Genomic DNA, 12,833 nt, shown 5'->3' on the forward strand with positions numbered 1-12,833 from the left:
GGGAGATAGTTCAGAAGTCTAAACACCTGCCTGGCAAGTGAAGGACCTAGGTTTGACACCCAGTAATCCCCAGTATTGCATGCTGTGCTGGCCCTGCCCTGGGTACACCATGCTAACCACTGAAACCAGGCATAGTGGCACACACCTATAATTCCAGCACTGGGGAAGCTGAGACAGGAGGGATCACTACAAGTACGAACTGTGTAGCAAGATCCTATACCAAATAAATACATAAAATATTTTTTAAAAATCAAACAATGGATGGGTCCTAAATCACAGAGCAAACAGGAAATGTCTGACAGTTAAATCTAGCTTGCACAGCCTTGACACACCACTGCCTGTGCAGCACCACTGCAGTGACCCTACTGGAAGCTCTTGGGAGCAGCAACACTTAGCACCCAGCTTCAGAGCACCCTGAGGACAGTGTTCCTATTGGAGGTAAAGGAGGAATCTACTCTGAGAATCTGGGCTCAGAAAGTTAGAAACTGCAAGCAGGAGACAGGAAGAGCAGTCACTGAAGTTGGGCTGACAACCCAGGTCCGAAATTAACTTATTTGCTCAAGGTTTCAATCAATGAGCTTCTGCTTGCTAATGGTGGATTTAGACAGCCAGCATTCATTCGTGTACAGCCAAGCCCCAACATACCTCAGGTCATTCTGTGATAGCTGGCTGACAATGTAATGTTCATTATTTTACCTCAAAATGCAGCTGGAATGACTCCTCCAGAGTCTTCTGGCCCGACAATGCTTTGAATCTCTGAATGGGAGACCTGAGAGCTGGAGCCCTACTGCTCCAATCCTAAGGAGGCTAACTAGTGCACAGCCCTGAAGCCGGGCCATGCTGTGTCTGTGAGACGACACCACTGCTGTGGGGAGCATGGGCAGCACTTTAGTGGGGAGCATTCACTAGGTCCCACATCTTCACTCACATATCCAAACTCTCTGGATGGTATACAAAAAGCAACCATCTGAGGATTCTGGAAAGCAAATGATAACAGCCAGAGTGTGAAAAAGGATTTAAATGTGACAAGGAACTTCCAAAGGGATTCATTTTCCCAAGGTATTTTCCCCTCTCACCTTGAGCCTTACCCAGAGTATGACAAGGCCCCATGTCAAAGTTACAGAGTGGAGCAGTGGCCAGGGTATGACTATTCAGTAGAACTCAGTCTCCACACATGCTCCCCAAGCTGTGTGCAAGTGTCATGAACCCCTAGTACCTCCACAAAGGTCTTGAGAAATGAACTAAGATGCAGTCCACCCCATGTGTCTCTGAATAAACCAATAGCCACTTAACTGACAGAGTCAAGGTGGCCTAGCAGACAATGAAAAGTGACCTTAGAACACAGGCTGACCCTAAGTTTCCCAGTAAGACAATGACTCCACATGAGGAAAGGCAGCCTAGAATACCTCTGGAATTTATTGGTTGTCATGGTTTCTATTAAAAATGTTCGCAAGATGCTCAGGGGTTCAGAGGTGGGGGTTTCAGCAGGTGATTAGACAGCTGGGTACTAACCTCACTAAAGAGCAATCCACTGATGAGTTCATAGCTAAATGTGCCATCCCAGTTAGACAGCAGGGGCACTCCTTCACAGGGCAGCCCTCTGCACTTGGCGCTTCCTCTCTCACTGCTTCCTAGCCGCCATGGGTGGACAGTCGTCCTCCCCCGTGACCTACTGCCATGACACTTCTGCCTTGGAGCCAGCTAACCCTGGACTGAAACTGCTGAAAGCATGAGCCAAAACAAAACTTTTCTCCTTTAAGCTGTGTAGGTCACAGCAATAGAAAGGTGATTAAAACAGAAAATTGAGAGCAAAGAAGTAGGATTATCAGTATAACTATACCCACACATATGCTTCAGAAGTCTTGGGCTAGGGAGATGGCTTAGTAGAATAAGCACTTGCCTGGCAAGCACAAGGACCTGAGTTCAATCCCCAGTTCCAAAAAAAAAAAAAGAAAAGAAAAGAAAAAAAAAGTCTTTGGAAACGTTCTGTGCCAAGAGTTTGGAAAAGTTAGCAGAACTGGATTTCAGAAGCCTTAGAAGGCTATACACAGAGCTTGATGGGCAATTCTGGTCTAAGTTCAGAAGACCAGAGAACTGATGGAGTGGAGCTATAAAGACTGTACTTAGGAAATTTTAGATGGGAACAGGGACTCTACTAAAATAGGACTAACGGCCATTTGAATCATATTCTGGCAAAGAATTTATCCACATTGTGTCTGTATTCCGAGTCTTTGTAGAAGGTGAGCTTAAAGATAAGGAACTAGCCAATCTGGCAGGGGACGTCTATTTATTTATTTATATTTTAATAATTTTATTGAGAAACAAATAGCAATGAGACAGTTTCAAAACCAATTAGTAGGACAGTTTCAATAATTAATACATTGCATATTGTTGTCTTCTTAGTGGCTATTCATAGTACAAGATGCAGACATGATATCCTGTCCACAAACACTATTAGAACAACTCTTTCTATTCATTAAATTAAGAGAAAGTAGCTGTATCTCTATCCTAACTATTTTGCATATACAGATACAAAATGGTTGTTCATTTGTTTACCCTGTTTTGGTTAGTTTTGTCAGAGAAGGGCATTCCATTGTCATTTAAATATTGCAGGTGCATGAATTCAGCAAAATATTCCAATATAGTCCAGTAGTCCATAATAGTGGGTTTTCTGTAGGACTGGCAATGTCAGAAGTTGTTGACTTGAGCCTTTCACAGCTCAACATATTAATATGGCTTTACTTTTTATATTTCATTTTTATACTTTTCTGCTGGATGGTTAAAACCAAGATAAAGCAAGACCTATATAACAAGAAATGTAACTTTCAAATCTGACAAAGTCAGTCAAATCCCCGCCAGATTTATCCTGAAACCCTGTACTGCATGGCAGGGGAAATTTCAAGGCAGTCCAATGTTCAGGCTGTGGCCTGAGTACTCCTAGCTACTGTTATCCAGATCTATAGTGAGAATTCACAACAAAAAGTAGACAAGAAATACTTAAAAACTTAAAGTTTGGTCAGAAATGAAGCACATGTAAACTTAGGGTCAAACAAAGTAGATGGTGAAGTGATCATTACCACTACAAGGCAGCCAAGTACTTTGTACTGGGACAAGAAGAAAACTTGAAGACATCTCAGAAATCAGAAAGAGCCAATTTAGTGCCAGCTCAAGGGTTTTTCATTTGAGAAGAAAGTCCCTTGGCCTCCCGCTCAAGGAGGGCCACCTGGGAAATTGGTGCCCTGTGATTCATTCCACAGTCCTCAGCCATCTAAGCATTCAGAGGCTACTGTAACCATGGTCCAAGGGGGCTAGCTACTTCTTGAACTGGAGATAGATCTTGGCATCATCCATGAGTTTCTCATTTTTTAGGCATATGAAATGCAAGAGTTGTAGGGTCACAGAAGTTTTTACTCAGACTTTCAAACAAGGCTGTGAGGGTAAACAATGTGTCACAGGTTCAGAGCTCCTCGCAGAAGCCCCTAAAAGGGCAATGTGTGAAGCTATGGAAGTGAAGTCAAAGTGACAAAGAAAACCCCAGGAATCTAAATAGGCCAGAAACATAAAACATGGAACCTTTCATACTAAGGAAAACTGCAGACAGCAAACAGTGCTAGCTCCAGGAGAGTGACCACATATGCAAGATGGCAACAGAGGCACAGCTGACCGCGACCTTTGGGGCACGTGCTCCAGATGCTGAACATGGGGCTATGGGATTAGTGTCTGCCTTCCTGGCCTTCAGTCTTGTTTTGGTTCTATGTCTTCCTTTTCCTTATTCCTCTATTTGAGAATGAAAATGCTCACCTTATGCCTACATATTTTGCGAGTATACAACTTGCTATTTGTGTTTCACAGAGGTTTAAGATGGACGGAATGCATTTTTCATAAGGAGATAGACATGAGCCTTTAGGAGACAGGGCGAAATGGTTTATATACAAAATGTTCCGCCTGAGGCTCCTGAGTTCAGAGGCGGGGCCTTGGAAGGTGATTTGATCATGAGGGTACCCATTCTCATCAACAGATGAATTCACAGCTGAATGTGCTATTCAGAGATGGGCCTGGTTGGAGGAATAAGTCCCTTGGGATGTGGACAAGAGGAAAGAGAAAGGGAGGCACTGTTGAGGTCTGTTACGGGCAATATAAGACAGGGAGAGAGGCTTACTCCCTTTTTGCTCTTGCTGTCTTGCTGCTTTCCACCACCATGAGCTGCTGTCCTCTGCCCTGTACCACCCTGCCTTGGAGCCAGCTGAGTACGGACTGAAACCTCCACAAACTGTGAGCTAAATAAACCTTTCCTTCTTTAATTTTGGCTTTTAGGTATTTTGTCCTAGCAATAACAAAAGAGTAACTGGGACAAACTCAGAGCTGTGACGGGAAGGCCCAGTAGGGACAATGAGTTGGGAGACAGATGGGATATCTCAAGTAGCCTAATGAGGGAATGCAGGACTTATACATAACCACGGGGCTCTGTGTTATGAACCATGACATGCTTATACTGATATCAGTGTGGCTCCACTGGAACAAGGAACTAGAACTAGAAGCACTGTGAGCCCTCCATAAACACAAGCAACATTGGGAGTCAGAAGGCATGTCTGTAACCCCAGCACTCTGGAGGCTGAGGCAGGAGAAGCACCAGGAGTTGAGGCCAGAAGTTGGGCTACATGACACTCTGTCTCAAAAGAACAAAACAAACCTAGAGAAATATTCTTCTAGGTATGGTTTGGGGAGGTTCTGTACACATGGATGACATGTGAACACTGCTGAAAAGGGAGGTTTTGATTTTTTCTCTAAAGTGCATGAATATGTATTTCTAAACTATGCAAACAATTCTGGTATCTGATGAGGCTAATAATCACTTGTGGCACCACAAGATGTAAGAAACACTTCCCCACACACCATACTTATGCCACTGTTTCAACTCACATACTGAAACCTTCCAAAGTGTTTCTCCTCACTAAGATGTAATTCTTCAGCTTTTCCATTTATTATTCTCATCCCAATAACTGTCATCTTGAGTTCACAAAGGAACAATTAACAAGAGACAGTGTGCTCCTTCTATTCCAAAGCTTTTCCAAAATCATTGGCTCAGATCCTGATAGCTGACATACCTCTCAGCACATTTTTAAGGAACCACAGTGAGGGTGGGGCACAGCAATGTAAGGTTGTGTCCTCCCAGGTCCACAAAGGCTAGACAAGGTAAATTCTGGAAAGTTACTACAAAGAAACCAACGTTTGGAGAAATAGCCACATGCATTTATTAGCTACTTCAAAGTAGTTTTTGTTAACTGACTGTCTAGCTTGCAATATATATCCTTGAAGTCTGCCGTAACTATTTTGCTGAAATTCTAAATGTGCTGGAAGCTTATACCATACCTACTGCCTCAAAATGAATTGAAAAAACTTGAATTGTATTAAAAATACTCCTGTCCCTAGTGAGTTGCCCTGTTATGGTTCAGGAGTGGCAGAGATGTTTGCCAGCTCTCCCCAATAGAGGGCTCACCAACTCACCAATAACCATCCTTCACAGATCTTAACCGCCTCTGAATGATACACAAGCACAAAAGACTAAATATTTCATTTTAGACACTAAGCAGAGTGTTCAAGTTGAGAGGATTTGTAGCTTCAACTGTTAAGCACTTTGGAGTTAAATTCTTGCTACTTTACATATTTCCTCAGAATTATATACAAAAATACACTTACCAACCAGGACAACAAGTCTGTATTTCTCATTAGTTTGTCGCCGATACGGCGTCACTTCTTCATAGGTGGGAACATCAGCAGTATCATACTGATTGCTCTTCTTGCATTCATACATGGATTTATTTGTTTTCTTATCTTTTCTGCTAAGACGGAAACTTCTTCTAAAACCAGCTGCAAATTTTAAAAAAAAACCAAAAAACTCTTATTAGTAACTAAAATAAAAGAACCCAAAAAATAAAAATAAAAATCTCGCAGTGTGGTGCAGGAGATATAGCTTAGTGGCAAAAGCCATGCCCTAGTTTCAATCCCCAGCACCACAAAAACCAAACCAAAACAAAACCCCTCAAAGTTGGGTCAGATTTTATTCACCATACTACTGTTTCAAGTGTATTTAATAACAGCAAAACATACTATGCAATTTCATAAAATAGTAATTTAGACAGATATATAACCTTTATCCAACTATAATATTAATTTTCTTTGGTTCTAAATTATAAAGAGCTCATTGAATAGAATAACTGTAAAACAAAGCAGAATAAGCAAGAAATCACAAAGATAATTTATCTTGGAATGACTAGTGAACACATTTGGTAAGAAAAAGTTTAATACACCATAAAAGCATTTAAATATAAATGACAAATTTTCCCATTATAAATGATAAAAATTTTACATTTTAAGCATAACCTAACAACATACCTGTAGCACAGACAGTATCTATTGTTAAATGAAAAACAAACAAACAAACAAATTAGGGAGGCATGGAGTTAAAGGTGCCTGGTGTAGTCCTGTCTAGTCACCCAAATTTCACAGACTCTGGGAATGGCGTAAATGACAGCGCCTCCAAGGAAATGTTATACTTTCATAATTTCAAATACACAGAATGAGTTTCAGGGTATGATCTCAACTTTGTACTTTTATCAATGGGGTCATATGATGTTTTACTAAAATAATTTTTTATGATTTAAATAAATGCAACATCCACTTAGAGCATCTATGCCAGCTCCATTTAAGCTGAAGTTCCTTTGCCAGATCTATGATCATTTCAGTGGATCTGTTCCTCGTGCTGTTGCTCTGTTCTGGTTTCATTTCCTTTCTAGATAAGTGATGCTTCTACCCCCAGTTCAGCATTGTAGGCAGGTGTGCCTTCAACGCTCTGTCTACACAACCCTGACCCTCGCTCCAAATCCAGACTCAAAGGAGAGAAAACAGTGTGTCGATCGAAATATCAGATGTCGTCTACATGAGAAACAGCAGAAAATAAAACATAAGTATATGTTTTAAATATATACAAATATATTCTCTTATAAGGAATATTGATCAAATTGAATCAATAAAAAAGTTTTAAACATAGAGTTTTTTTTCAACAAAATGCAAATTTAAAATAACTGGTCTATTAAATTTTAGGAAATGTAAAAGAAGTGAATAATTATTAGCATTGGGTTTGAGAAACTAAAAGATTAGCAATAAGGAATTACCAAAGAGTACCCATGGACTTGTGGGATTCACCTTGCGGATTTAGAGCTTAATATGAGTCAACCTATGAAGACAGCAGTGAAAAAGTTCACCTGATTAGGTATTTTTGTGACCCCCCAAGAGTCACTCTGAAGGAGATCACTGATTACTTGAAGGGTTTGCAAGGAGGAATAGGGTCACTATTACACTTGGTTACAGAGGTAAAGAAGAGAAACACAACCGGTCATGAAGTCCACTAGTGCCTCACAAAAGATGGGATGTGGGGGAAGTAACAGGGGAGAGGGTCACCCCGAGAGGGGACAAGGTCCTGTGAAGTCTAAACTCCCACCAGCAGCCTCCTATGTAAGGGGGCCAGAGGAAAGGCTGTGCATTTCTCTGTTCTTCCTGCTCCCTGCAATACTAGGAAAGATTCATGAGAATCCAGAAGGATCCCTGCCATGGAGTAGTCACCACACAGCACACAGGCAAGGGCCCAGGCGCCTGTAGCTCACTCACCCTCTGTGCCAGCTACCCCATGCACCCCACCTCCATCCTTGACTCTGTCACCCACACACCAATCCAGAATAACAGCAATGGTGATCTGGTGCAAAAGTTATGTGGAATGTTTGAACGCTGGTGTTTCCCAGTGCTCTGATCCGGGGTTCCCATGGCTCTTGCCTCCTGGGAGGCAATTACAGGATAAGCAGGTAGAACGATAAATTCCTTCACTATTACTAGGATTTTCCTTTAGTCAGTACAAAGTGTTGGCACTAGAAGTGGATATAACTAGAATACAAATGCCTAATCCAAAGCAAATACAGTAGAAAACTTTCTAATCAGCTAATTACAGCTAAAACTTGAATTTTAGAGTGTTTATTTGAGTCTTTGTAAGTCGCTTAAGTTTTTACTTTCATCATAAATAGGAGAGTGTGGGGAAAAAGGAGAAGGTCAGATTTCTAAAATGAGGCTGTAGGAATGTCAAACAGTGGGGACCAGCACGAGGCAGTGGCACACATCTGTAAGCCCAGCTCCTTAGGAGGCTGAAGCAGGAGGATCCCAAGCTGCCAACTCAGTCTAGGCAACTTAGTGACACTGCCTCAAAATAAAAAGTAAAAGTCCTGGGGCTATACCTTGAGCCCTTACCTGGCAGGGCTCCATCCTCTGCACAGAAAGAGGGGCTGGCAGGAGGAGGGGGAAGGAAGAGGACTGGGAGGAGAGGGAGAGGAGGAGAGAGGGAAGGGAGGGAAAGGGAATAGTACTTGATGAAAGTTTACTGAATTGAGCTCATGAAAAAGGGCAGTTGTCTCCCTAGTGTAAGAACCTGAATGAATAAATAAAATCTGAAAGGTACAATAGAGACAGTAAAATGGAAAGAAACTGAACATAAGGAATAAACAATGGAGATGAGGGAAAGGAGAAAAGACAGGGAAAAAAAGAAAGGGGGAAAAATCGTGTAATATATATACAGGATAGCTGAGATGATTGTACTACTAATTTCCATCCGTTTTTTGAAAATAGCAGTTAATGTTTAAAATCTTTACTTTGACTAACTCCATATGCTAATATCTGTATCTGAGCAACTACACAGAGACAGCAATGGACAATATAAAAACCACAGTTGGATACCTCTCATCTTGTTCTTCTAAATGTGCATCATTTCTAATGTCTTATCAATTATTATTATACTCTTTAAAATAAATTAAAAAATAAATAGTAAAAAGGACAAGAAAAAATTAAGGTTTATTGAAAGGAGACAATGCTCAAGTATTTGACCAATTTTGCATACCTATATCTAGTAATTGGTCCAACAAACTTGGCAATAATATGTGAAATTTTGTACCATTTGTATTGTAGTATGTTGTTTTGCTTCTTTGTTTTTGTCATTTTGGTTTTGTTTTTAACTCTTTAAAATTAAAAAAAGGCAGTGACAACTGAGTATGTTTCTGTTCCACCCTTCTCATATAACTTTCAACAAAGCCACATAATGCACTTCACATTTTTCATAAGAGTATACATTCTAAGGGGCGGAAGAAATGAAAAATACCACATTCGTGTGGCCTTGGAGCTGGGACTCCGGCACCACCAGGCCTGCTCCCTGCCAGGCACAGATCCCTTGCCGCCACCTCTCTCACACTCAGGCTTCCAGCACCGACTACCAGTCCTGCAGAACCCACACAGGTGATGAGCCTGGACCAACACCCTCGTTCTGCCAAGCAAGGGAGCAAGAGTGCCCAGGGCAGGGAGCAAAGGCCACAAGCAGGAGCAGGCTGCCAGGGCTCTGTGACCGATGTACCAGCTGCACAGCCTAGAGGAGGGGAAAGAACTTCTCAGAGCCTCGTATTATGTTCTCTAAAATGCAGATAACAGCATCCACCTAGGAGGGTGGGAAAGGGTGAAGCCATTCTCCAAGCTGCAGCAAAGGGTTCAGCGCTTCTACACTGCGGCAACAGATTCAGGCTCAGCTAGGCTCCAATTACCTGAAAGTCCCTTAGGCCTTCCCAGCCCTCCATGATGCAGATGCCAGCAGGAAAGGGAGAACCACATACAAAGGCTCATCAATTAGTTTTAAATTGGCTGCTACCATACAAGGCAAAAGACTTTTTTAAAAAAGAGGCCAAATAGTAATATCAAAGCAAGATTTAAATATGTTGGCCAGAACTGGGGCTGTGATTCCTGCTTAGCACAAACAAGGCCCTGGGTTCAATCCCTAGCATCACAGTCAATTAATCAATTGATAAATCATTTAAGCTACCTAAACTACTTTATTTAGTGTGACATTTTAGAGAAATATAACAGAAAAGTTTCGTAACTATTAATTATCTTTCTCTTTTTAGGTTCTCTTTTCAGGAAAACATGTTACTTTTGTTACCATACTTTAAAGAGTTCTAATCCTTTCTATCTTATTTTGATCTTTCACTTACTTCCTTGCTCCATATATACACGTATGTTCCATCTTTACATACCCATGTCTTATACATACATCCATATACATGCCTCTATATACACACACTCACACATACACATACACATACACATACACATACACATACACATACACATGTAGAGTAAACAAAGAAAAAGCCCCAGCCAGAACCACCACAAACATGGCCAGAACAAAGGGGATAAAAAAAGATATGAAAGCCACTATTGTCATTTATGATAATTTTTAAGTCAAAAAAAAAAAGGCTATGTTCCTAAAGTCTGTCTTCCCGGGCAGGCAGGAGACATAGCGGCCCTGGCACGCCCCTCTTGGCAGCTCAGCGCTGATTTCCAGGCTTCAGGAGCAGAGGGAGCGGTGTGCTAGTACACAGGGCCTAGATGCACACATGAAGGACACAGAGCTCAAAGGCAGGAAAATGGGCTGAATCATTCCTCGCCTTCCAATCCTGGCTCTTCTATTAGAAGGGAACCCTCAAGCTGAAGGGCCCTTTCAGATAAGCATGAAGAAACGCACTAGCCTAGCTAGTCTGGGAGCCTTTCCAGTGCAAAAGACCTAGCAAGAACTGGCTTTTTAAAAAAGAAGGGAAAAGGAAGACTGACAAAGAATTAGGGTAAGGGAACAGTTTTAGACAAAATGCGTTTTTATTCATATTTCACATTTCCACAACTTACAATTGGCCCAACATTCTTATGGACGGATGTGCCCCATCCCAACCTGGGGCTGAACCACGGCGCTGCAGATGCGTGCTTTTGAATGGAACAGCATGTTTACCTTCTTACAATAAGAACATGCCTTCAGAAAGAGACTGCAGGTCAGCGCCTGATCACAGGAGACATCGCTTATCTAACATTGTCCAGCAGATATCATTTATGACCTGCCAATTTATCACTTAACCTCATAGAATTGATTAAAGTGAAAAACATTAACATTTAAACTGCTTACTAAAAGCCAGGCACGGGCTGGTGAGATGGCTCAGTGGTCTAAAGCACCTACTTAGAACAAGCTAAGCTAAGCTAAAGCACAGGGACCGCGGTTCAATCCCCAGCACCACATGCCGGCCAGCCCCGCCCCCTGGTGGGCTGAGCTGGCCACACACACACACACACACACACACAAATAAATAAATAAAATATTAAAAAAAAAAAAAAAAGCCAGGCACGATGGTGCACGCCTGCAATCCCAAGCACACAGGAGGCTGAGGCAGGAGGATCATTGTGAGTTCCAGACCAGCCTGGGCTACAAAGTGAGCTCAAGGCCAACCTGAGCTGCATAGCAAGACCCTGTCTCAAAAGGACAAGTAAGTAAATAAACAAACTGTTTATTATCTGAATATCCTAACAGTTATCCCTATACACGGGATAACTAGTACACGTCACTAGTGATTTCATGGACACAAATTGCTGGAATTAGACAGGTCTTGTCTAAATATGCTTCTCACTGGTTAACAACAATGTCCATTTTTCCCAGCAATGTTTCCAACTCCTCATTATTTTGCAAGAAAAGTGCTAATCACTCCTTTTAAAATCTTTAGTGACTTTACAAGTAAAACACTGTACCCCACAGTTATTTTAACTGGAAGTAAAGTGAACATTTTCAAGTTTATTCTTTGTATTCTTATTTCTTCTATGAACTGTTGGATAATAAATTCACTCGTGTTTTCATTAGGGCCTTTATAAATACATACACACATATGTTTTAATAAGGTCATAAGTTTTTTCTAAGATTTTCAATATTCTTAACTAATCATAAAGAAATTTAAAATGGTTGTGTGTTTGAATCTGCAAATTTCTTTCCTTTTGATTGTTTCCACTGTCTTAATAACTTTCCTATTCTTAAGTCTGATAAATATTTGGCTATATTTATTTAAGCTTAAAAAAAAAGTGGGTCGTATGGCTTTACACTTAAATTTTTTATCCCATCTGGTATTACTCAAATATAATCATGAGATCAAGCCTGTGAAGTGTGGCTGAAACTTTATATTTTTTTAAAATAATTAACCATGGATCCCCCAAATATTGCACAATGCTTTCACTACTTTACATTGATGCTTACTTTGTACTGAGGTATCAGACTGCTATTTAGACAGAAAAAAAGGTGACTGTTGGCCTCTGTTTCCTTACCTTACTCTTACTAATAATATCAATACCAAATAGTAGTGTTAAGTGGTGTTAGTACTTGATATTTATTGAGAACTAACCAGATGACAGGCACTTCTCAAAGCACTTTATCTGGGTGAATTTACTTATTTCTCAGGGCAACCCTGTGAGGCAGGTAAACACAATTGATGTGTGGAAGTGAACCATTTGGTATAACTAAAGTGATAACCAAGGATTTGGTTTAGGTTTTATACAATGAAACATAGTCAAGAACAAGTCTGAAATGCTACAGAAGTGAATAATAGAAAAATGATGAGCTCTCTTTTTATAGTTTATTGGGGAAAATTAACCAATAGGGGGAGAATTTTATTTTAGAGATTAAAACATAAACTGTTGGGGCCAGGGAGATGACTCAGTGGAAAAAGCGCTTCCCTGGCAAGCGCAAGGGCCTGAGTTCAATCCCCGGTTCCACAAAAAAAAAAAAATCAAAAAAAAAAAAAAACCATAAACTGTCTAGAAAGCCCTTCCTACTCCTCATCTTGGTCTGTGTGAGAATGGGTACAGGCTAGGTACAGACAAGGATGATTTGTAATCTCATGGACAAGTTATTTATTTTTTTAGGTGTTTGGTACAGGGTCTCACCACAC

General features: G+C 40.9%; 1 protein-coding gene across 5 annotated transcripts in view; it reads right to left on the bottom strand.

The window, feature by feature from the left end:
- The window catches only part of Mpp7 (membrane palmitoylated protein 7), a 256,221-nt gene that overhangs the window by 37,373 nt on the left and 206,015 nt on the right, over nt 1–12,833 (bottom strand). For all 5 annotated transcript variants that reach the window (XM_023701932.1, XM_023701930.1, XM_004641864.3 and 2 more), the window contains one exon: nt 5,698–5,868. In XM_023701932.1, coding sequence (XP_023557700.1) covers nt 5,698–5,868 — 171 coding nt within the window. The remainder of the gene's footprint in view (nt 1–5,697; nt 5,869–12,833) is intronic.

The sequence above is a fragment of the Octodon degus genome, unplaced genomic scaffold (assembly GCF_000260255.1).
Source record: "Octodon degus isolate 3935 unplaced genomic scaffold, OctDeg1.0 scaffold00144, whole genome shotgun sequence".
In the NCBI taxonomy this organism is placed as follows: Eukaryota; Metazoa; Chordata; class Mammalia; order Rodentia; family Octodontidae; genus Octodon; species Octodon degus.